The sequence below is a fragment of the Rhipicephalus microplus genome, chromosome 8 (assembly GCF_043290135.1).
Source record: "Rhipicephalus microplus isolate Deutch F79 chromosome 8, USDA_Rmic, whole genome shotgun sequence".
NCBI lineage: Eukaryota > Metazoa > Arthropoda > Arachnida > Ixodida > Ixodidae > Rhipicephalus > Rhipicephalus microplus.
Genome location: NC_134707.1, coordinates 127,515,406 through 127,541,572, shown reverse-complemented (window position 1 = coordinate 127,541,572; position 26,167 = coordinate 127,515,406). Strand labels below are relative to the sequence as shown.

Genomic DNA, 26,167 nt, shown 5'->3' with positions numbered 1-26,167 from the left:
AAACCTCAGTTGAGAGTCAATGCTGTCCCTATGCGCTTCTTCAAGTGTTTGGTACTGTTTGGTACAGCATTCGGCGCAATAAAAGCTCTTACGATATAATTATATATTTACGCCTGTAATTATAAACGTGAACAACGCGCGTTTGTATCGCGCGGTATATATAACAGCGACTGTTTCATTTCGTAGAGATTACATTCAGATGGTTAAAGAACCCCAGGTGGTCGAAATTTCCGGAGCCCTCCACTACGGCGCCTCTCATAATCATATGGTGGTTTTGGGACGTTAAACCCCACATATCAATCAATCAATCAATTACATTCAGATGTTGCAAAACTACGACATAAAACTCGTGGATAGTCGTAATGGTCCTGGTAAATTCTTCTTATTATTATTAATATCACTTTTTGCGGCTTTGCGTCCAAAAATCAAAATACGATTTTAAAGAAGTGACCCTGGAGAGCGGCGTAAATTTTGACCACCTGGAATTCGCGAACGCGGAGCTAGATCCAAATGGAGCTATATCTATGTTTCATGAACGTGGAGCAAAATTTGTTTATGTCAACTTCATACAGATGTGTTCCCCATGGTAGATATTCAGCCTCAGTACCGTTGTCTGAGCAGCCAGCTTCATAACAAGTAGACAACCATGACGGGTGATGTGGGCAATATATATTTTTGGTCGTCTTGATAGGGTACGAGACTTGCATTCTTCACCACTCCAGGTCCTTTGTTTTCGCAAGCTGCTGTGCCGACCTTTTATCGTTGTGCAGTCGCTACCGGTGGCAGTTCTTAAAGCATTTAGCAGACACTCGCAGAGCTTGCTTCGCCGAAATTTTGGTGTTGGCGTCGTAGTTGTAGACGAAAATTCGACGTTGTCCGTGAGAGAACATTCGAGATTCAAATAAAAGACTCGCAAGGTCTCTTATGCACTCGCCTTACACGACTGGAACGCGAAATTCGTCTTTTCCCCCTTTAGTTGATGTAGAGTTTCTGCTTGCTACTCCAGCCCCCAAAAGCTTCCTGTGCCTTAAATTGTTTTTCATTGCCCAAAGAATCTCAGGCACTTCACCTGATTTTCCACATCGTCCACCATCAACACACCGTTGACCAAGCTACCATTTGAAGTGATCAAACCGTCGTTCCACACGACATCTCCTGACGTAACTATGAAGTCATTAGGACATCATTATGACGTACCACGGTTTGTGGTTTTCTGACGGCATAACTTAATTTCTCTTCATGACTCGTGTGGACGTCGATGTGGGAGGGGGGGGGACATGTGGACATCGATGGCCACCTTCGGTAAATTTTCGCATTTGATGAGGCGTTCAAGACTTTCGCCTTGTAAACTTAGGTACGAATGGAAATTGAATCCAGGGCGTGTGCGAGGCATTCAAGTATTCTGCCATAGAGCCCCGCCATAGCTTCGGACTTCGTCTGAAAGTAAATCTTATACGAGTACCATACAATAGGTGGAGTCTCGTCAACGCACATAATGTTGCGTGAAATAAGCGCAGAATCGCAACGAGTGCCGAGATATGGGAATCGCACCTTGACTGAGAGGTATTTAGATTCCCACATATTACAAAGTGCTTAGACATAATTAACCATAAGCAGCAGCGAAAACACATGCAAAGTCAACAGCTGCGAGGGTTCACGCGTTAACTCGTGAATGCGTGAGCGTTACTTCACTGAAAAGCAAAAATAAAGTTTTTCATAGCCGGCGCTTTGGAACTGGCACTAGGTGTATGCATGAGCATTGTACCTAGATACGTTTAAACGGCCGATATTACTTGCACAGAGCCTTGTTTCCTTGCGGCACGGTTGAGGCGTCGAAGAGGTGAAGCGAGGCCACCTATTGAGAATGAGATGCCAAGCGGGCTCGATTACGCAGTCGCGTTCTACTCTTCAAGTAAAGTTCAAGCGCTCTTCAAAATTGATTGAATATATCAAAGCGATTATCGGCTCCCCGCAGAGAGGACTACAGTAATCATTCTTGACTCAACCACCCGCTTGTTTCCCTAAGAGCCGTATAATGTATTTTAGAACTTCTGTAGTACACTCTCTCTTCATAATTATATAGTTATCACACAAATATACGTGTGTTTAATTCTCATACAGTTTTGAGAGTGTTTTGAAACGGCTAATGCACAGTATTATCATGGTCTATTGTTCAGTAGCCTGTACGAAGTACAGTACCATCGAGCAGTAGCCTGCTTGATGGTTTTGTGGAAGGCTGGGAGATGCGATCTTCTTAATGCTATTCACCTCTCGCCCCGCCGCTGTGGTCTAGTTACTAAGGTACTCTCGGCTGCTGACCCACAGGTCGCGGGATCGAATCCCGGCTGCAGTGGCTGCATTTTTGATGGAGGCGGAAATTCATTAAACTCATGTGCTCAGATTTGGGCGCACGTTAAAGAACCCCAGGTGGTCAAAATTTCCGGAGCCCTCCACTACGGCGGCTCTCATAATCATATGGTCGTTTTGAAACTTTAACTCATTGACTTCCGCGGCCGGCGATCCGCCGGCCGCTACGGCCGAGGCCAAAAGTTCTTTGACCGGCGAAACGCCGGCCACTTAGGAAATTATTGTTTTTCATGATCTTTCATAGATGGCAGCACATTGGTTGGTGTTTGCCTTTTTTTTTTTTGATGTGCTCTCCGCTAGATGGACATAGCTGTCCACTGTTGGAGTTATTTTTGCGCGCGTTTGGAGCTGTTTTGTGTGCGAAGTGAGCGAGGCGATTGCGACCGGTCTTGTTCAAAACATGGCATCGCGGCGAAAGCGTGGTTTGACAGAAAACGAAATTCCGCAACTTGTGTTTGACAGCGACGCCGAAAGTGACATTTGTGATGATGAAGATGTTTCATTAGACGATGGGGAGGATCATGGTGATGAAAGTAGTAGTGATGAGGAGGAGGAGGAGAACGTGTGTGCAGCAGAAGATCCACTGGATACTTTGCCGCCTTCTCCAAAGGCGCGAAAGATGGAAGAATGGCAATGGGAAGAAGATGACAGTGTGGAAAATATTGTCAAGCACTCCTTCAGCGGCCAGCCTGGCATCAAGAGATCCATCGAGCTTCAAGTAGGAGGAAGTCCAACTGCTCTTGGAATGTTCAATGCACTTCTTGGAGTGGCGATTTGAAGCATCATCGCTTTGCACACAAACGCCTTCGCACGCGAAAGGCAGCTTTTGCATCCTGACTCCTCATGGCATGATCCATCCAGGCTTTGCTTAGTTTGCAATTCACGTGGCAAAAAGTCCGAGAGCCGGTGGGAGTGCGAAAAATGCGAAGTTGCGCTTCACATGCCTGTGTGTTTTAAAGAATTTCACACACGCCAATTATACTGACCGATTTGCCGCAGTAAAGCATTGCAAACAGAATAAAGCAAGAAATGTGGTTCTATGACGTTTCTTGCGGACTTTATTGCGATTTTTATACACCGCCCCATGCCGCCCGCTGGCGCGAAACTTTTGCCGCGGAGTGGTAGGCAGGACTGGGCGCACAGTGCGTGGAAGCCAATGGGTTAAACCTCACATATCAATCAATCAATCAATCAATCAGCCATTCACCTCTTGCTTACAGGAAGTTTTCAGGACCCTATATAAGAAGAGTTAGAGATGAGAGCTAACCTGCTATAATAGTAACCTGCTATTCACTGACGATATTGCCCTAATGAGTAGTCCCTGAAAACTGAACCCGATTCACAGCAGGCTACGTGTCAGATATGGTGGCTTGGTCGTGGACTTTGCGCCTACCGCGTATAAACCAACTGCGCTATTCCCAGCTTTGCTGAGTGTCTTAGTAGGATACATTGGTATCGGTAAAGTGGTCATTGGATACTTACCGCCACACTGATGTTATCGGTAAAGTGGTCATTGGAGACTGACCGCCCCACTGAAAGTGGGTCATCATCCATAACAGACGGAATGACACACTTAATTTACGCAATGCCATTAGACTGTTTTAGACTCAGGACACCTATTTCACCAGCCGAGAGACCTCTAAAGGAAAGCTTAGATTCATGATAATGATATGTGGGGTTTAACGTCCCAAAACCACCATTTGATTATGAGAGACGCCGTAGTGGAGGACTCCGGAAATTTTGACCACCTGGGGTTCTTTAACGTGCACCCAAATCTGAGTACACGGGCCTACAACATTTCCGCCTCCATCGGAAATGCAGCCGCCGCAGCCGGGAATCGAACCCGCGACCTGCGGGTCAGTTTAGATTCATGAAGTTGAGGCTCTTTGCCGAGAATAGGAAAAGTGAATGCCTGAAATAGACATGGTCGGAGACATATTGAAGGGTGTACAGTATGACACTTTAAACGTCCAGACTTTCAATGGCTGTGTTGCCTGTAAGTCTATCATTAAGAAGTGTGGGTGAATTTAGCGTTCTATATGAGATCCCGTTCGTAACATTCACACTGTGGACGACTGCAACTTCCATGAAGGGCTCCAGGAAACCGAGCGATCAACAGCAACCGAAGAAGTGTAAGCGAATTCAGTGTTCTATATGAGATCACACTCGTAGAGTGCTTAGTTTGCCTTTTCATTACGACTGTGACTAAATTTCGTAACGAGCTTCTTTCCCAATACCTTCTATCACGAAGTTATCAATCACGAACTTGAATATTCGACTCCTTCCATTGTAGGATCAAACAGTTTGCCAGAATGAATTGTTTAAGCAGAGACTGAATGCCAAGTTTCTGTGCCATTTAAGGACACAATTGATAAGTGATATCGCTTGCACGATCCAACATACGTAGACATCCTAACGAGTGCCACTGGCTGAGTGTCAAGTCACGTGAACAAAGATGAAGAACACGCTCTTTAAGAGAAGTAGTGCACACTGGACTCATTGGCGAACGTAAACCTAATAGCACGCTCTTAAAAGAAAAAGGCACTGGTCTTTCTCTATGTGTACTTCTCTTTATACCCTTCTAGACTTCATCAAGCTGTCTTACAGTCTATGCCCGTCGCTTGCTGCTTCGGTAAAAAATAGGCGTAAAAAATAAATGGCGCAATACTTCTGGGCATTGGTAAAAGTTCGAGTATAGTTGTTGCGAACACTTGAAAATACATTAGCAAATAATACATTGAGAAAAGAATACCGAAACGATCAGTTATTCCCATTCTCTCATTGATGTCGCGAAGTAATGATTACAGGCTGCCAGTGATTGCTCTTCGACTACATTAAGTCCTGTCTAATTGCAATCAAGTAAACAAATTGCGAGAAGACGGCTTCGATTAATCCAGATTGTCGATGCCATGCGTCGGCAACGTTGGAAGGTGCAGGGCAAGTTAAATTAAGCCACACGAGGGGCTGGACGGTATATTTAAAGCCGGATGTAGGACTTGCCTGCGAAGCGGCAAAACTGGGTGAATTGGCCAAAATTAGCAAAAATTGGTTAGAAATCCTGTTTATTTTGAGCAAGCATGTCCCGAATTTGCAATCAGACATACATTAGAAGCAAAAATTTCTGTACAGCGCAATGTGTATCTTAGAGCACCACACTTAGGCTAACGTTTCTACAATAAACTCAGTATGAGAGCTCCGCTACAATGAAGGCGGAAATGTTGTAGGCCCGTGTGCTGAGATTTGGGTGCACGTTAAAAAATCCAAGGTGGTCGACATTTCCGGAGCCCTCCACTACGGCGTCTCTCAAAATCATATGGCGTTTTTGGGACGTTAAACCCTACAAATCAATCAGAGCTCCACTGGAGAGGCAGGCCGGGTGGCGGTAACGATAACTAGTGGCGCTGCTGTGAGATTTCGCTCCTGCTGCCAGGGGCGTGCGTGTCGGCGGTGACGTGCAAGCGGTTACCGCGATTGGTGCGCTGTATTCACACGTCAATTCTTTGGCGGTTGTTGACACGGCGTATTTTCTTGTAAGAAAACGCGTTTGTCATGAATGAAGCGTACCGAGTAGGAGCACATTTATCTGCAGTGATGTACGCCGACTTGATTTGCGCCGTGCTCCAACAGCGGTGACCACAATGACGATTACGCTTTGCGCAACGTAATCATAGGATTGTTTGTTGCTTTATTTTTTATTTGTAAATATAGTTAAAAGTCGCAGCGACAAAGATAAAATCTGCCATAAGTAGCTTTAGGAGCTCCTATAGGTAGCCCCCGGTCTATTTCGCCCTGCGGTAGCGGACTAGCAGACGGACGATCGTAAAAAAAATTTCTCTCTATTCTTGCACGTTACCAGAGAGTTGATATTGCTAGGCAAACAAAAATAATCATTAAAATATCAATATTATTATTAATACATGGAGCAGTAATTGGCCGATATGGTAAATAGGACGCCGTTGAGTATTATGTATATATTGGATGAAACAATTGCACAACAGTTACAAACACAGCGATTCCATAACATGGATGACGCTTGAAGTTCGTCTTCAGAGTAGACCGTGATAGCGTAACTCAGCCCTGTGCGAATCACCTTGTCAATTACTAGTAGCCTAGCTTCGGTCTCTGTATATGCCTCAACTATGCCGTGAGAGAACGGACGACTGTGCGTGCAACACCGGGCATCTCAAATTCTCGTAGAATGTCTACTGAAAGCACATCTGTGAGGTGCCAACTACGAGTCTATGAAGAGCCCTCTGTGCGTGCGTAATGCAACACGCGAACATATATGTTTCAGCGCTCTGTTGATGGTCTTAAATATAGTGCGTATAAGTACAAGTGAAAAGACTACGTATTTTGAGGGAAGGATCAAGGGCCACACTGAAAGGTAGTTGTAACCTCCAACAACAATACCCCAGGAAAGTGAGCGTACGAGCTAAACAAGTTGAGACCATGTTAATTTAACCGAGTTTTTAAATCTGGCTTGGTGAGGTAAATCATCTGCATGCAATAATTTGTTCTTCATTGGAGTACAAATTATAGCTGTACAATGTTGACTCTAACAGACCCGAAAAACTCCGACGCACTTGAAAGGTGGGAGTAAGCCTTGCTTCGCAGAGATAGAAAGCTAACTGAAAAACACAAGGTCTAAGACATTCAATTTGAGAATGATGACATGTTAACGCACTACCGTAATAGTTTTCTGGACGAGAAGTTTTGTTCTCATGCAGAAACTGGGAGCTCCCACACGTTACCCTTCCGCGCTTGTTCCCAGCAATTCCACGCCATATATTGAAGCCAAAATATCGATAACATGGGTGCCAATACCGGCTGGCAAACAGCATGGACAAGAACCGTTGCGTGTCTCTCTAGTCGTGCAGTGGCATTCAGCACGCTCAAACAAGCTGTGCACTAGTGACCTAGCTCAAGTTCCTTCAGTGATGGCTTTCCTGGCTGTCACATCATTATCTTTAATGCCGCTCTCATCGTTAACTACTACAACTGCCATATGCGTTTATGACCACAAGTATTTGTTTACCGATTGATCATAAGCGATAGTCGTTAAAATAGGGATGAATCACTAAGCGTAATTATGCGCGCCTTCACCTGGTATTGTGCTTTGGCCGTCAAACCTTAGTAGGCATTGTGAAAGGTGTTCGAACGTTCAACTACTTCTGATGATGATGATATGTGGGGTTTAGCGTCCCAAAATCACGATATTATTATGAGAGACGCCGTAGTAGAGGGCTCCGGAAATATCGACTTGCTAGTGCTCTTTAATGTGCACCCAAATATAATCACACCTAACTAAATCTTATCTAGAGTATATTGAACTGAATACTTCAGTGAAAAGAAGTTTCACATTCATTTTGCTCTGGGATAGGCGATGTTCATTTTTGTGTGTAAACGACGTTCATTGTTGTGTGTGAGCGTGTGTCTTTCTTGCAGTAAATTACTGCTTCTCGTAGATTGACTGATCAATTCACATGAGATAAATAAGGAAAATCATAGAAAACTCATAGTAACTACCAGTGCTGCAGAGTCTCGTTGCCTAGTTTATTTCTCTTTTGTACTGTTAGTCAAAAGAGCGAAAGTTGAAGACAGAAAAATGTACACAGCAGCCACACACAACACTGTGCTTTTTTTATGTCTTTTTGGCTGTTGAACCAACCAGACGAAAAGTCTATTCTTCTGCACTTGACTCTCTGTCACCAGTTTTCCCCACTTTACATATCATCGCACTCGTTTCATAGGGCCAGAAGTATGTGGCATTTTATAAAAACGTTTGGTTTGAATAAATTAGTTAAAAATATTGCCACGTTCCATTCCTCAAGCTTTCTTATCTCCCCAATACACCACACAATTCTCAGCGCAAACCGCGCCTGCCATTTTCGAGAAGCTTCGAGACTGTAGTAGATCATTTCTATAAGATCATGCCCACTCCGCGAACTGTACAGATTATTCTGGAACACTCGTCACCACCAGCGATAACGCTAGAACATTCGATGGCAAAAGTATAAATGCCGACGCACTTCGCCGCTTGTGAGTAGTTGATCGACGGCCGACGCTCCGTTCGCCGCTTACTTGGAGCCGGGATTCCCGCGACCAGGCACGCTGTTAGTCGTCGACCCCAGCTCATAGAGCATCAAGCGAACCCCTGGACAACCCCCTGGCTCTGTCCAGGCTTTCATCGTGAGCCAACGCCCGGGCACCACAGCGCAAGCCGTGGGAGCCAGGGCCAGGACGGAAGTGTGATGGCTTTCGCAGCGCCACCACCGAAAGCTCATTGCTTCAACTTCATCGCTCCAGAGGGGAGCACCGTCGACGACATCATAGATGCCCTCGAGGCAGTAACTGGCCCAGCCAGTATCAAGTCCCTCCAGCACATGGGAGGTGCAAAGTTCGGCGCCGCAGCCGCAAACGTCCATGCAGCCACCAAGATGAAGAGCCGGGGCGCCATTCTCTTGAACGGCGAATCAGTTCCACTAGTCGGCGTAGGTCCTGAAATAGTCCACGTCACAGTCTTCCGGGTACCGCTGTGGGTAGGCGACGCAGCCCTTGCGACTGCTCTCTCCGCCTACGGCAACGTGCAACATATCCACGAGCCAGTGTTCAAGGGCCGTCCTGGGGTTGGCACAGGTGTCCGTGTGGCGCGAGTGGAATGAAAAGCCGAATACCGAACTTTCTGACAGTTAAAGGCTACAATGTCATGTGTGACTACCGGGGTGTCAACAAAGTGTGCTCTAATTGCAGGAATGCTGGCCACATCACCTAAGATTATGCCACTCCCCGTCGCACGCGCTGCAACGTGTTTGGACATGCCACAGAAGGATGCGCAGAACCGTGCCGCAAGTGCTTGGGCAGCCATGCAACAGCTGACTGCGTACGTCCGAAGACATTCGCAGCGGCTGCAGCAGTGGCAATCTAAGGACAAGCGTGCACCGACTTCACGCCCGCATTGCAAGATGATTATCCGGCGCTCGAACCTGTGAGCGGCACTGACACAAGCGACACTGACGCCTATGCTGAACCACAAGACGCAGGAGACCTGCCTCCCCTGTCTGAGATAGCCTAGTCAACCCTTCACGCCCCGTCCGAGACCAGCGACTTCTCGCCGGACGCCTTTGAAGAACACAGCTCAAAGCCGAAGCCCGAGTGCCCGTACTTAGCAGAAACCACGAGAGCTACAGCTCTGACACAGTTGGCACCACCAGTAGCTCCGAGGTGCCGAGAGCTTCGATGGGACGCGGCACCCGAACAACGGGACGTGCAGTCACTCCGGTCATCGGCCCAGACAAGACCACAACGGTGACTATGCCACCGACAACGACGAGAGCCCGCGCCAGCAAGTACTCGGCTCAGACCCGCAAACTGAGCCTGTCAAACCCCATTTACCAGATTACAGGTGCGGCCACAGGTGCGGCCACAGGTGCGAGTGTCGGTGCCAGCGCCATTGAAATACACCGTCCAGCCACCAAACGAGCCCACCCACCGACCACGGACTCTGAGGGCTCTATGGACAGTAGTAAACCCCAAAAATTCGCTAATGCTCTGACAACGTCAGAGAATTTCTTTCTTTAGTCATGTTCGCTCGTTGAGCGCTCGCCCCACCCTCTGCAAGGGGGCTTCTTTGAAGTTTGCGCGCACTCTCCTTTTTCAACATGGCTACGGTGCATTTTTTTTCTTAAACGTCAGGGGTTTCAGATGCCAAGAAAAGCAGAGAGAAGTCATGCACTTCGCAAGGTCACGTCATGTCGATGTTCTCTTCTTACAGGAATGTAATTTTGGAACCCCTTTTGATGTGCAATCCTTTTGTTTACATTTTGGAGTCGAAGCCTTTTTTTTTTTTTGCTGACTGATTGAAAGATGTGCGGAGTTGGAGTTGTTTTCTTGACACCTGTGTTACGTCGAAAAGCACACTGTGTTTATGGTTTTGACGGCCGCACACTAGAAGTAGACTTTGACCTCCACGGCAGACGAGTAAAGGCGCTTGTAATATATGCCCCAGCTCAACGTGGGGGCACGGTCGATTTTTTAAATTCACTCGACTCATTTATGTTTGACAGCTACCCAACTATCTTAGTATGGGATTTTAACTGTGCTGAGGACACTGACAGAGATGCGCGTGGACGCAGAGAAAGCAGACAATATAGCGGAGTTAGCGCATTGCGACAACTCATATGCAATTTCAAGCTCAGGGATGCGTGGGTCGACACTCACGGAAATGACTTCGTTTCAACATGGCAACGGGGTCCCAACATGACCCGACTAGACTGCTTTTATTTTCTGAAGTGCTAGCCACACATGTCCTTAGTTGCGAGGTCCTACTTTTCCCACCGGACGTTCCATGCATTACAGACCACTTTCCAGTGTCTGTAAAACTTTTCTTTGAACAATTCGCTACATTTAAAAACCATTGGAAAATGGACAACACCACACTCGTGCACGACCCGAAAAGCGTAGCATTACTGCGCAATGCACTAGAGGAAGCATGCAAAAGGCCGCCTGAACCGCGTAACTGGGACGCATTGAAACACAGTTGGCGCACCGAGCTTATCAAAGCGGGGCGCGAAAGGAAAGTGCGCCTAACGACAGAGATAAACGACACGCTACGAAAAGCGTGCATGGTACGCAGAGGAGGGACGCTGACGTTTGCAATGCACGACTATCTTGATCAGGTAAAGACGCAGTATGAACATTGCTACGTCTTAGTTCGCGCACGGCTGCGCGGTCTTTTATCAACGGACGACTGGTTTTAGATCCAGCTGTTCTTCGAAGCGTTCGCAACGACTCCTTGGGTGAACAAATCCGTGTCCCTTTCGTTCAGTTCCCGAACGGCGAACAGTCTACACGAGCAGAAGACATAATGAGGGTCTTTGAAAGACATTTTTTGAATCTTCTTGGGGCGGAGAACGCAAACGACGTGAACGATACCACCATAGTTAATGAGTTTTGCGAGGGAATTGCCCGCGTACCGGAGGAGCTCCGCGATGGTCTGTGCAGCCCAGTGACGCTGGATAAATGACGCATCGTGCTTCAGCGCAAGAACACAACCGCCGCCGCCGGCCCTGATGGGATACATTTGAGTTTCTACAAAACCTTCCTTGAAACATTACAAGACCACCTTTTGACAATGCTAAATGGGCTTCTTGCTGACGGAATTAGACCAAATACGTTTCGTGAGAGCAGAGCTATACTCTTGCTTAAAAGCGAGGGAGAGCCGTCCAATCCAAGGGCGTGGAGGCCCATTTCCCTGCTTATCTCGGATTATAAGATATTGACAGCCATTCTTGCAAACCGCGTAACAACCATTCTACCGGAAATAGCAAGCGACATACAAACCTGCTGTGTCCCAGGTCGTACGATCTATTCCTCACTTGCGCTGACTCGCGATTTATTCATGTACGCTATAAGAACACAAATATCTGGCATTTTAGTTTCCTTGGATCAGTAAAAAGCTTTTGATCGCGTAGAATGGAACTATCTCTTCGCTATGCTGGAGTGTAATGGCTTCCCAGCACACTTAACCGACACCCTCCGCTTACTGTACGCAGACTTAAAAACGTCATTAGTAGTGAATGGCTATACATCTGAACCTATTGCAGTACGTAAGGGCATTCGACAAGGCTGTCCCCTCTCCGCACTTCTCTTTGTAATATGCATAGATCCATTACTGAAACAAATCCACAAATGCACTTCGATACGCGGTTTCCCTCTTCCAGGCTTGGGCGAAATGAAAGTAGCGGCATACGCCGATAACATCTCGTTGTTCATTCGGAACATAGATAGCTACAGAGCCTTTTTGCGAATATTCCACGAGTATAGTTACCTGTCGGGAGCACGTCTTAATCCCGGAAAAAGCAGGGCATTGTGCTTTGGGATGCACAGTAAAGAGTTCCCTGATGGCGTCCAAATCGTCCAAGGCGCTAAAGTCTTAGGTGTAACTTTCCTTTCGACTGGTGAGGTAGCCCGCACCACATGGAAGGAAATCCAACACAAAGTGGACAGACGCATTGAAGTCGCCAGAACGCTTCAACTACCTTTTATTGAAAGAGCTTACCTAAATAAATCCAGCATAACAGCGCCACTGCTTTATGTAGCAAGAATTTTCCGACCACCTCGACGGATTTTGCCGAAAGTGGCTACTACGTTCGGCTCCTTTTTCTGGGATGGCCACGCCCAAGCTGTTGCCAGAGCCTTGGTTCACCTACCAGTAAAATGGGGAGGGCTCAGTGTACCCAACTTTGATATAATGTGCCGCATGTTGGCTCTCAAAAACACCTCGGCACTCTTAGATATCTCATCGTATCGAGGCAGGCAACTTGTAGTGTACTGCTAGGAACCTCTAGAAAACTTTTTGGTTTAGCAAACGACACGGGACCAGCAGCTTAGCAGCCACCAGCGTATTACACACATGTTATAAAATCTTTGCAACAATGGCGAAATGATTTTTCAGTTCAAGAACTTATGGAAATGTCCCCCACCGACATGAGCGAATTAATAGCATTTAAAAGCCTATCTGAAAAAGAACGCCGGAAATGCCGGGCGAAAAGACGCTGGACTCTTACAAACACGTCTCTCCCCTAAAAACACGTCTCTCACCTTACAAACACGTCTCTCACCTAAACTGGCTCAGGGAATGGGGTGCTTTACCAACGGCCAACCGCCTTGCGGCGTGAGGCGTGGCGCCTTCCGCCACATGCCCCAATGCGGTCACGTCAAAACACTAAACCATGTCTTTCATGAATGTATAGTAGCGTGCACCTTTTCGCGAATGGTTACCAGGATGTTCCAAACAAGTATGCAGTGAAAGTCTAGCCACAGGGATAACTATGTCGTACTCGTAATGGCTATCGGAGCCTTCGTCTTATGGAAACGAAGGGGACTGGCCTGCCCGAGGCGACGTCCCCAGAAAGCCATGTTTCCCCTACTACATCGGCTAAGAAACATAATGCTTATGCATCTTAACGCAGAACTAGTCATGCTGGGAGAGGAGGCTTTCCTCCGACGGTGGTCTACGCGATTTATTATCGTAAAAACAACAGAGTGTACATGCCTTTCATCCTCTATTGAGAAGTTGGGCTAGAGCTTGTACCACTGTGACATTACAGTGTGTATTTTTCTTTTCTTTTTTAGAAACAAGTCCTTTTGTGCAATATTGTTCTTGTGTGCGAGAGCATCTCACAGGGATTGCAAAATATCACGCTACACTGTGAATGACCTCCCCCTGTTTGTTCAATAGCCTTACTGTTTATTTAGGTTTATTCATCTCGATGTCATGAATGTCCTGTCTCTGTTGTACAATTTTCCATTGTACGTCACTGCATATGCAATAAGTTCTTTTCGATGTATATAACAGCTTGCATTGTACATACGCATTGTTCACGATTATTCATTTTTATGTGTGCACATAAGCTGTGTAAGTTATATCCGGAAATAAAGTTCTCTTAAACGCTATCTGTGGAAGACTGCTACTGTAATCGGACTTTTCGTTTACCGAGCACAAGTTCGCCCAAATAAACAGTTATATCGCAACATAAAGTCTCCTGTCTTCGGCCACGTCACGGCTCCGTGACAATATAATAATGCCATCTAACACACAATGATGCCAAGGAAAGTATAAGGGATGTTATGTGAGGTAATTGTTATATACATGTGAAGAAAGAAGAGTGCGTGAAAAGATAACTCGCCGTGGGCAGCAACCAAACCTGCGACTTTTTAATAATGCGCTGGATGCGCTACCATATGATCTACTATGTACGCAGGCTATCCGCCAATCCTCTTTGATGCGTATATATGTGAAATAAATGTGGATGGATATATTTAGGTTGAGAGCGTCCCCCTTGTCCCCCTTAAAACGGGGCGATTACATGTGTACCACCGGGCTCGCAAGAAAATAAGTAAAAGAAAACTTTCTTTTTATGTTTGCCTAATGCCTTTTGTACTTAGATTAATGTAAATTTATGTTCCATCTGTCTGCCTCTTCAGACAGAATGACCTTGTTTTCCCACTATTTTCTTTCTTTATCTCTACATTTCTGCCTCCAATACTCTTACCATCTCTTAGTTGCTTTATTCACGAACGTGCTAGGCTTTCAACGTTTGTCCTTAAAACGGAAAGCCCCATGTAAGATTGTACCCGCACGTATACCTTACTGGATATCACCGAATTCAAGCAGAACACCTTGCATTGTTTCTTTAGCTCCCCCGCAGCATGTACATTGTTGTTCCTCTTTATGGAATATCGCTTTATGACTGTGTGTTCTAAGGCAACCCGACCTCACTTCTAACAGTAAAGCGCTTCCCCTTGCATTATACTAAAACATCTCCCTCCTTATTTCATTCTTGCCTTTTTGGTAATTGCTGTGAGCTGGCTTCTTTTCATTGCTGTCATCTAATTAATCCTGTCCGCCTCTCTGACTTTTCGCTAAATACTTCTTGTTGCTTTATCGCCAACATTGCCAGCCGTATATTTACTGGTGAGCCTTCTAGTTCTTTTTTTTTCTCACTTGTGTCCGCGCTCTTCCTATACAAATACCTAGACACTTTCTCTGCCAATCTACTCTCCTTCATTCTTTTAAGCCGTTCCTTCGAGCTTCCCTTATTTCAAAGGTTGTGCATCCTATATTCCCCTTAACAGCCTCATTTGTCATCTTCCTGTGAACGCCCAAGGCGAGGCGTCCCGCAGTCCTTTGATTTAGATCCATTCCTGATTGCAACTCTGACTTCATGCACACCACTTAGTTCCCAAATGTATGCCCCAAAATCATTTCGCATTTCCACAGACCTCCGTACCCATGTTATCCTCATTACGCTATGTGCTTCATCATTGCCGCATTCGTATTTCTCTTTGCTGCTGATGTTTTTTGTGTACCTTCAAATATCTATCTACCTCATTTAACCATACCCCGAGCAATATGTACTTGCTTACCATCGGTATTTCTTGGCCCTGTATTGAGAATGCCTGGTTCGGTCTCGCAATCATTGAATGCCATCAATCCACATATTGTTGCACAAAAATCTAGTCCTGGAGCCTCGCCTTCTCTTCCGCCTATTTCTTCCAACCAGTGTATATCGTCTTGTCTGTCCGCAAATAGGACGATATTATCTGCATAAGAGAGACCTGGAAGGTTTCGCTTCATCATCACACCAGCCTGTTTGTGTGACAGAATGAATCAAATATTGCTACATTCTAGCACTCTTTCAACCCTAACCATGTACAGCATGAATAACAGCGAAAAAGAAAGACATTATTGTCTCATCACCATGTTGATTTGTACCCCGTCATTGCTACTAATTCCTTCTTATTCTATGCAAACAGTATTTTCTCAATATATTTCTCTGAAAAATCTGAATAAAGCCGTCAGCTATGCCCACTTTCTTCAATATGTCCCACAAAAGTTTCTGGTTAACGTTGCCATAGGCCTCAGTGATGCGTAGACAAGCTATATATGAAGGCCTGTTTTCTATTTTAGGTATTTCTACATATCTAAAATAGAGTCAGCCATCGTCACCTGTTGCCATGGCAGCGAGTAGTCAAAGGTTTATTGATTGATATGTGGAGTTTAACGTCCTAAAACTCCCATATGATTATTAGAGACGCCACAGTGAAGGTCTTCGAAAGTTTCTACCACCTGGTGCTTTTTGACCTGCGCCCAAACCCTAACACATGGACCTACAGCTATCTGGCCTCCATGAAAAATGCAGCCGCTGCTGCCGGGACTTGATCCCCCTAACGGCCGGTGAGCAGCCGAGTACCTTAGGCAGTAGAACACCACGGCGGGGCGAGTTGTGGTAGGTTCAGTTCCTGACTCTGCCGTAGTGGTCTAGTGGCTATGGTACTGAGCTGCTCATCCGTAGGTCGCGGGATCGCATTCCGGCTGCGGCGGCTACATTTTCGATGGAGCCGAAAATGCGGTAGGTTTGTGTGCTCAGATTCGGCTGCACGCGGAAAAACTCCAGGTGGTCGAAATTTCCAAAGCCCTCCACTACAGCGTCTCATTCTCGTGAGCCGCTTAGTTCATTTTTTCTTGATTTTTGTCAACGCTCTTCCTATACCTGCGAAACGCCTGAACGCTTTCCCGATAGACAAACATACTTAAATAAAGAACAGACGCTTCTGTAGGGCCCTGCGGCCTAGCTTTTGCGCTGCTTTTAGCGCCTCGAGTGGCTGGTCAGACTTGATAATCTCTTCGGCATAAATAAAACAACAAAAGTTTTCTTTCTTTCTGACACTGTGATTTGAACCCTTACCCTCATGCTCCCAAATAGAGGGTTCCTATCATTCGGCTACACACACATGCTTGTATAGCAGGCGATACATGTGTAGCACATCAAAACCACGTAAAGGTGCCTCTTTGTGCAAAACAAATGCAAAAAGATAACAATTTTTAGTCAGATTTTACTGAGTTTTGTTGCAAAGCAATAAATGCATTCAGCGGCACACGATGTAGAGCGGATATGGAAAATTGCACAAATTAATAAAACTTCTTTTTTGCAAAAAGAATGATGGCAGTCTTCGGTATGCTTTGTCCTCCTGAAGCAGCTATGTCCTCCTGGGGCAGTCTCAACAAAATAGTAAAATCAAGCATGGGTGTGCCATCTAGCGGTTGGTGAGGCCCTTTTTTGCTGGGCCGTGAAAAGGCTCCAGTGGCCACTCTTCATATAGTAAATTTCTTTTTTTCCCTGCACATCTACAATCCTTCACTGTCAGAAACCTGTCTTCCAATCTCATTTTACTCTTCCCTACTTCAAATGGTGGTTTTGGGATGTTACACTCCACATATCAATCAATCAATCAATCAATCAGATTCGGTCCCTGCCGCCGACAAGTCATCTTTCAATCCACTTTTTTTTCTTTACATTTGCATCACAATTATTACATATAACATCCTATCCAATTTCATTCACATCATTGCATGATAGATGTCGTTATTATTGTGTTTAACATGGAAAATGAACCCTTAATTGTACACTGCTTTCCGTCAAGAAGGATGAGGCTGAATATTATGCAACGCGTTTGTTTACATTACTTACAGCTCAGTTAAGGAGCCGAGAATGTATGGTAGGTCGAAAGATTTCTTTGGCCTCCCTCACCACCAACTATCTATCCCTTTCTCTGTCATCGCACCGTGCGGTCTACCAAAATGTGCTTTTTTTTCTGATCCTGTCAGTCATCCCGTTCATACAAGATACGCAGGCGTCCTAATCATAGCGAGAAACAGTGTTCTTAGGCGAGAGAAAAAAGTTGCTTTCACCTGCGTGAAGGGTATCGTGAGGAAATTCGAATGAATTTGTTGCACCGAGAACACACGGCGTATAATTTTATAGGCGTTAATAATGAGGAGACGAGGATTTGTACCGTAACCATTTATTTACACATTCATCAGCCAGCGAACGGTCTAGAGTGAGCTGCACGCTTCACCCCCTTTGTATAGACGGTTTCAAGATGCCAAGCGTTCTACCCAAAAAGACTCTTGGTCATTTTACCAGCCCCTAACATCGAAACTCAAAGCTTGTATTTGAGTTTTTTTTTTCAAGAAAAAGAAGGTCTTTCTTTAGTGTTTCAGATAAAAGGAATGTGTGGACAGTCGAATTCTCTTCGTTTATGTACTGGAAAGGACATTTATTTGAATATATTTTGCCAAATGAGGAAAAGAAGCTTTAGAATATCGGCGGGCTATTTTCTAAAGTTTCTGCCCACCGATGCTACTAGCGCACATCGGTGGACGAAACCGAATGTTATCAAAGGCCCGTGTTAGTAAACAGTAAAAGGCTCTGTATACGTACGAGTGAGTGGACGGGGGAGTGCTTGAGAGCAAACGGCTTGAGAAGGAGCGGCGAAGCACTGCCACTGTCGTGGTACCGGGTGGCTATAATGCGATCTTCTTATCAACACAAACGCTGGCAGCGCAAACGAGTTTCAAACACACTGCATTCAGGTGGTGGCAAGTCACGTTCAAGTCAAGGAGGGGGGTGGCTCCGTTTGCTAGGGGTGAGGATAAGCGCGCACGCCAGTAGTTGTTGCTGACAGCTGCCGATGCCGAAGCGTGACATGGTGGAGGGTCTGGTTGCTGGGGACGCGTGCGACTGCAGCTGTTGCTATGGGAGAGGGTGGTGGACAGATCCCGATGGACGCCTGACATAGCGTGACTAAGAAATGCATTCATATTTAAAAGTCAGAGGAAGCACTCATACGCACGGCTCTGGCTGTTATGTGGCCTGGTATGTGCGTTATATGTGCAGCTGAAAATATGTTTGCTTCTTGTAACTCTTTTTCCCACCTAGGCATGCTGTTTCTCGCTCCGTATGTACCGACTGGTCTACCAACAATCATCCTAATACCTCACCTTTTAAGTGGGAGGGCTGGTCTTCATGGGAGACTCCGGAATGCTTCTTTAACATAGCATCGCTGGAGTGCGCGAATAATTAACCAATGAAGTTGTTCACATTTGGCTACTTACCCAATGCTTTACAGACCGTTTTGAGGACTGAAATGTTTGTCAGTGGACGACTGGAACAGAACTTCACCAGAGCTTCAGAATTCATACCAGACCGTTGGCTACGGGCTAATGGTGGCCGAGCCCCCGAGCTTCTGGAAAACTGGGCGATGCACCCTTTCGCTTCGCTGCCCTTCAGCACTGGTATTCGCATGTGCATTGGAAGACGGATAGCCGAGATGGAGCTCTCTATTCTTGTTGCAAAAGTGAGTAACTTCATAAGGTGGTTGGACACATCACCAAGAATAGAAGTATACTTATAGTTCCTTCCAGTGACTTCTAGTACTGTCTAGCTTCGGTTCCTCCTTGTGTTGTGTCTGCTGTGCAGTTCACTTAAACATGAACCTACACCAAGTCGCCCAGCTTTCAACGCTTGTTCACACCCCATTTTCAGCCTTTATATGTCATCACCACAGAGCTCCTTTTTGCATGATGGTGGTGACGCATTATTTATGTTGCTTTCATTAGTAATATTGTTGCCAATAACTCAATAAAACACGTGAGACTGATTGTAGTTTGTAATAGCAAAACGAAATTTGTCAGTAGTATGCATTCCACCCTCCCCTAGCTGCTGTAATGGAAGCGTCTTCCATAAGCTTTTGTGATCGTGCCAGCACGTGTTGTCACTGTTTCATTGGAGGTTGTTTCTGCAATTCATTGTGTCACGCAGCAAATAGCGTTGATTTTTATGTACTTCACCAAACACTCAACTACAAGAGCATTCACAGAATTCACCTGCGGTATTCATATGAACCCATCCGTTTGTCTTGAACGGGCAGAGTACAAAGAAAGGCTCATTTCGCATCACTTACAGGGTTCCTATATACAGTCAAATTAAAAACCTCTTAAAACAGCTATTTCGTGTCCTCAGCGTCACATATTAACAAGCCGATCTACCGTTACATTGTAGGCATTTCGCATTTACAAATCACATCGGAGGGTAAAAGCATGCCTAATGAAAGCATGCTCCCAGAGACACGTGATTTTATAACATTCGCCGTGAGAAAGAGTCCATGAGCACCAAAACGACAACTGAGATGAGCACCAAAACGACAACGGCACCTCCCTCGCACTCGGCCACGGCCGCGCGCCACTCGCCGCCGGTGTGCGCTTTCGAGAGGAGTGCCGTCATAGCCTTGGTAGACATATGGATGCCGACGCGCGCGCCTTCCCTGTGCAGTCGCCATCTGACACTGCACTGGAGCCGCTTGATAGCGCCTCTGACTGGCGTTTGCCACTGTAGTATAGCCATGCAGAAGAATAGTGCAAATGCTGCTCAACGGTGCAGTAGAGCGGAGAAGCTTAACTCATTGGATCCCCAAGTAGTTGCCCGGCAAAATAAATGTGCATGTGCCACATAATAGGTATATCGTATGTCTGTCATTGGAGCAGCTGTAAGCATGATATCTGGAAAGCTAAGAATAATCAGCTGAACCTTTGCTAGCGCTACATATATCCTGGCATAGCTGAGCTAAGCCACTGCCATTTTTTCATCTAAACAACGAAGGATACTGCGGGGAGAGTATCGGCCGTGCGATAGTGAATTTATTTTCGTTGTTCGTCTATATGGCTTTCATTAAAAATTTTTAAAGAAGTGCAATGCGAGTTTTCTATTATATTTGCATTCGTGATGTAATGCTCATGAAAGCTTTCAGCGTACTAAAGTAGAATAGCCTAATGGAACGGAAATGTACAGTTCCACCACAAAGCATTTAGCAGCACAGTCTGTGACGTATAAAAAGTCTTTGTTGGAAGAGTTCAAACTAGAATGCTTTATATTCCACTTTCTAATTCCCTGAATGGCCGTACTGAAAGAGCACAACGTATTCATGAATTATTGAGCATGAATTATGCTCAATAATTCATGAATACGTTTATCTCCTTACTGAGTCGCGATAAGTTGTTTATTACTCGCGCGCAGATGTACGCGTTTGTTGTGAGAAGTGGGATCTGCGTGGTCGCCTGTGAGTATATTGCCACAGGTTTATTTCTATGTATACGGATTTCACCCGTAAAGACTGTTACCAACGCTCGACGCATTTGTTTATTTATTTACAAATACCTCACAGGCTCCAAGTAGGAGCATTAACGGAGGGGGACTATACAATAGTTATTTGAAAAGAACACAATGCAAACGAAAATAATTCAAAAGCCGCGTTTTATACAATTGCTAAAAGGCTCGATAGCATACACTGTAGTAATATGACAATATTATGCGTTATACATTTTTGAACGGTTCAAGATGTGAGTGTACAATGAATGAACACGAATACAAAATACATGCTTAGGAAATAGTCATATATAGTTAGTATATTATTCCTAAACGCCACGCGATCACGAATGCTTACCACAAAATCAGGAAGGTTATTCCATTGAACTATGGCACGAGCAGGTGTGGAAGCTTTAGATGCTTGGGTGCGGCCGAAATGACGAGCAAAACTAGGCTGATTATGAAGCCTGCAAGATTTGCGATGGGGCTTTGTTAGTGGCAATATAATGAAGGAATGATGACAACAAAAGGGAAGAGCAAGCATCATCGCAGAGTAAGGCACCACGAGATCGGCGCTGGAGCTCCTCCATGTTCCTCGTCCTGTCGATATCTCCAATCTCCCACCTGCCCGTTTGGTTCGCCCAATAAACCTCTTTACATTTGGTGGATCATGCTGGGTAACCATATCGCCTACAACCTGGAACTCCGATCCCGCACCCTGCCGTCGACCATGCAAGTTGACGCTGCCCAACAAACAATACCTCTCGCGGCCGCTACTTGCCCCGGCCCGGTTCATCAGCGAGACCCCCCGATCTTTGCCGGCACCGAAGACCAGGACGCCGAGGACTGGCTGTCGTCATACGAGAAAGTCAGTGGACCCAACAGGTGGGATGACGCTGCTAAGTTAGGCACTGTCAATTTTTATCTCACCGACGTGGCCAAGCTGTGGTATACGAACCACGAAACAGAGTTCGCGAATTGGTCCGCCTTCAAGGAGGCAATATGTGCCGTTTTTGGTCGACCTGCCTTACGGAAGCTACGCGCCAAACAACGTCTGCGCACACGGGCACAGGAGCCTGGTGAAACTTTCACATCATATATAGAAGATGTGATCAATCTCTGCCGGCGCGTCGATGCTTCCATGAGCGAGAGTGCGAAGATACAGCACATTATGAAGGGCGTCGACGATGACGTTTTCTAGATGCTTCTCGCGAAGTCTCCTAGCACTGTGGCAGAAATGGTGACTTTGTGCCAAAGCTATGATGAATTGCTGAGGCAACGAGCTCAGACGCGATGCTCATTCCAGACAATCCAACCAGTGACCGCACTGGACGCTATGACTGACCAGACAAACCTTCTCGCACAAATGAAAGGCTTCGTGCGAGAGGAAGTGGCTCGGCAGCTTTCTCTGCTGCCTTTTGCTCAACGCCAGGAACTCTCGCACCAACAGCCACTGCGAAACCCACCACCATTGGCTCACATGCTCCAACATGTGGTCCAGGAGCAGATTTCCGAGGCTATGCCGGTGTCCTTGCAGCAGCCACCCGTCACCGCACCTCTTACTTACGCTGAGGCACTAAAGCGGCAGCAGCGACACCACCCCCCGCCGTTCCAGGGACTGCCGTATACCTCAGCCCCGACTCAGCCGTCCACCGCCTGGGTTCCTCCCATTGCCAACACAGCCTCGACTCACCCGTCTGCCGCCTGGACTGGTCCCCTCGTTGCCAATACTTGGAGAACGCGTGATAACCGGCCCATTTGTTTTGCGTGCGGCGGCCCTGGCCATATCACCCGTTACTGCCGTCGTCGCGTGCCGGGATACACAGACGCCCGGACACAGAACAGCTTCATGGACGTTTCTCCATGCCGTCTGGAAAATTCTGACCCTTAGTCAAGCTCGTCTTCACGGGAATGTCCGCGTACTATGTCTGGTCGCTCACCTTCACCCCGTCGTCGCTCCCTGTCACCCATGCGTCGTCGGCCAGCTCCTGAACACGAGGGAAACTAACCGCCGCAGTTCAGGAGGCAAGAACTGCGCTGTCGAAATGCTCAAGTCCTCGGACATTGCCATCGAACATTGTCGAAGTTTTTGTAGAAGGTACTCGAGCATATGCTCTAGTGGATACTGGTGCTGCCGTTTCCGTGATAGACGCTAAACTTTGCCGCAAGCTTCGAAAAGTGACGACGCCTCTTAATATGATGTCCTTGCAAACAGCGAATGGGGACCCGGTTCAGCCTGTAGCCGCCTGTAATGTCCGGCTGATGATCGCGGAGGACCACTACACTGTTGAGTTTATTGTCCTTTCGTCATGCTCACACGACATCATACTTGGATGGGATTTTTTATCCCGTAACCATGCCGTTATTGATTGTGCAAGATCGGAGCTTGAACTTTTCCCGTTTTACGGCCAACCAACCAGCCGCATTCAGCCCGCCTTACACAAACTCGTCGTCAAAGAAGGCATTGAAATTCCTCCGACAGCAGCTGTGTTGCTCCCCGTGTTCTGTGACGCCATTTGGAACGAAGCTGCATTCTTTGAGCCATCAAGCCTCTTCCTTAGTAGAAGATCACTTCTTCTGCCTTAATCAACCCTCTATATTTCTGAAGGAAACAGTGCTCTTTGCCTCATCAATCCCCGTCCGTATCCCGTCGAACTGTTTCAAGGTGAATCTCTTGGACACGTGCATGCCATTGATAAAGAACAAATTTTTACCATGCCACCAGACTTTTTTGGTGACTACGACGCCATCAGTGCCCTCAACCCTTCCAATATACGGCCTTGCGAGCTTTTCGATTCATCGATTGACGACGGACTATCGCCATCTGAACGCTCTGAGCTCCTTCAGCTGCTCTACCAGTTTCGTGAATCCTTTGACGTTGATCAACCTACCCTTGGCCGAACTTCCAGTTTTTTCCACTGCATCGACACAGGTTCCAACGCGCCAGAACGACAGCAACCATACCGTGTTTCCGCCGCGGAACGTCAGATTATCACCGAACACGTTGACGATATGCTCAAGCGCGACGTTATCCGACCTTCCCAAAGTCCATGGGCATCACCTGTCGTTCTTGTTAAGAAGAAGGATGGTACAATTCGCTTCTGCGTTGTTACAGGCGCTTAAATAAGATCACTCGCAAAGACGTATACCCTTTGCCCAGGATTGATGACGCCCTTGATTTCTTACAAGGTGCCGAGTTTTTTTCGTCGTTAGATTTGCGTTCGGGGTATTGGCAGGTGCACTTAGCAGATGGTGATCGTCCGAAAACAGCATTCGTGACACCGGACGGGCTATATGAGTTCAATGTCAAGACCTTTGGTCTCTGCAATGCGCCGGCCACATTCGAGCGCATGATGGACTCGGTTCTGCGGGGTTCGAAATGGAACACATGCCTCTGCTATCACGACGATATCATCGTCTTTGCACCCGATTTCGCTACACACCTTGTACGCCTGAAACATGTCCTCACGTGTCTGAAGAATGCGCAGCTCCAACTGAATCTCAAGAATTGCCACTTCACTGCTCGGACGCTCACCATTCTCGGTCACGTCGTATCAAAAGATGGTGTTCTTCCCGACCCGGCTAAACTACGCGCTGTTGCTGAATTCCCCAAACCAACGACTGTAAAACAGTTACGCAGCTTCGTAGGATTGTGCTCCTACTTTCGTCGGTTTGTGCGTAACTTTGCCTCCATAATTGCCCCTTTGACCTAACTTTTAAGCAGTGCCGACGACATCTCATTATGGTCTTTCGAATGTGATCACGCATTTACCACTCTTCGCCGTCTCCTGACATCACCGCCTATAATGCGCCACTATGATCCCACGGCTGCAACTGAAATCCATACAGACGCCAGTGGTGTCGGTCTCGGTGCAGTTCTTGCTCAACGCAAGCCTGGATCCCCTGAGTATGTCGTCGCTTACGCCAGCAGAACGCTCAACAAGGCTGAGGTAAACTACAGTGTTACCGAAAAAGAGTGCTTAGCCATACTTTGGGCAATTGTGAAATTTCGCCCATACTTATATGGCCGTACCTTTGCTGTAGTTACAGACCATCATGCCTTATGTTGGTTGTCGTCACTGAAGGATCCATCAGGTCGCCTTGCTCGTTGGCTCTGCGACTTCAAGAGTATGACATCCGCGTCGTGTACCGTTCGAGGTGGTCTCTTGTACCGGCGCAATTACTTACCAGACGGCAGGAAGTGGCTGTTCGTTATACCCCGAAAGCTGCGCTCAACAATCTGTGCATCATTTCACTCCGACCCGCAATGCGCTCACGCCGGTGTCTTCAAGACCTACGAGCGTTTAAGCAAGCGGTACTACTGGCGTGGGATGTTTACTTTTGTTCGACAGTTTATTCGTGGCTGCCACGAGTGTCAGTGACGAAAACAGCCACCGAATGCAGGAGCAGCTCCACTACAGCCGCTTGCGTGCCCTGACCGCCCATTCGATCGCGTCGGAATCAACCTTTATGGACCACTGCCATTGACCACAGCAGGTAACCGGTGGGCTATCGTTGCTGTAGATCACCTGACACGGTACGCCGAAACCGCTGCTATTCCTACGGCGAGCGCTCAGGACGTCCCATCTTGCATCCTCCATTGGTTTGTGTTGCGTCACGGCCCTCCTCGCGAGCTCCTCAGTGACCGGGGCCGTGTATTTCTATCCGACGTAATCCAAGCACTTCTCCGTCAGTGCCATATTGTACACCGGATGAGTACTGCTTACCACCCTCAGACGAATGGCCTAACTGAGCGGTTTAATCGGACCCTGGGTGACATGCTCGCGACGCATGTGGCATCTGACCAAACAAACTGGGACCTGGTTCTTCCGTTTGCGACCTACGCGTACAACACCGCTACCCAAGTCACCACCGGCTTTTCTCCATTCTGCCTTCTATACAGACGTCAACCATCGCACACAATTGACACTTTGCTGCTATACACACCAGATGTATCTGAGTGCACGACCGTGTCTGAAGCCGTTCGTCACGCCGAAGAATGCCGCCAACTAGCGAAGCAGTTTACTACGGCTGACCAGCAACGCCAGAAAAAGCCCGCGATGACGACCACCCTCCTGTCGCCAAGTTCGCCCCTGGAACCCTTGTATGGCTGTATGTACCACCCTGTGCACCTGGTTTGTCTACCAAGCTACTTTCAAATTACCATGGCCCATACCGCGTGGTAGAACGCACATCGCCCGTCAATTACGCCTATGAACCGCTTACGCCACCCGGTGACCGTCGTCGGCGTGGACACGATATTGTTCACGTAGACCGCTTGAAGCCGTACTTCGACCCGCTCGTTCCCACTTGTT

General features: G+C 46.9%; 1 protein-coding gene across 1 annotated transcript in view; it reads left to right on the top strand.

The window, feature by feature from the left end:
- LOC119165485 (putative cytochrome P450 301a1, mitochondrial) overlaps positions 1-26,167 on the top strand; it is a 128,762-nt gene that overhangs the window by 92,513 nt on the left and 10,082 nt on the right. The window contains exon 8 of the mRNA XM_075872592.1: positions 18,841-19,068. Within this exon, the coding sequence (XP_075728707.1) occupies positions 18,841-19,068 (228 nt within the window). The remainder of the gene's footprint in view (positions 1-18,840; positions 19,069-26,167) is intronic.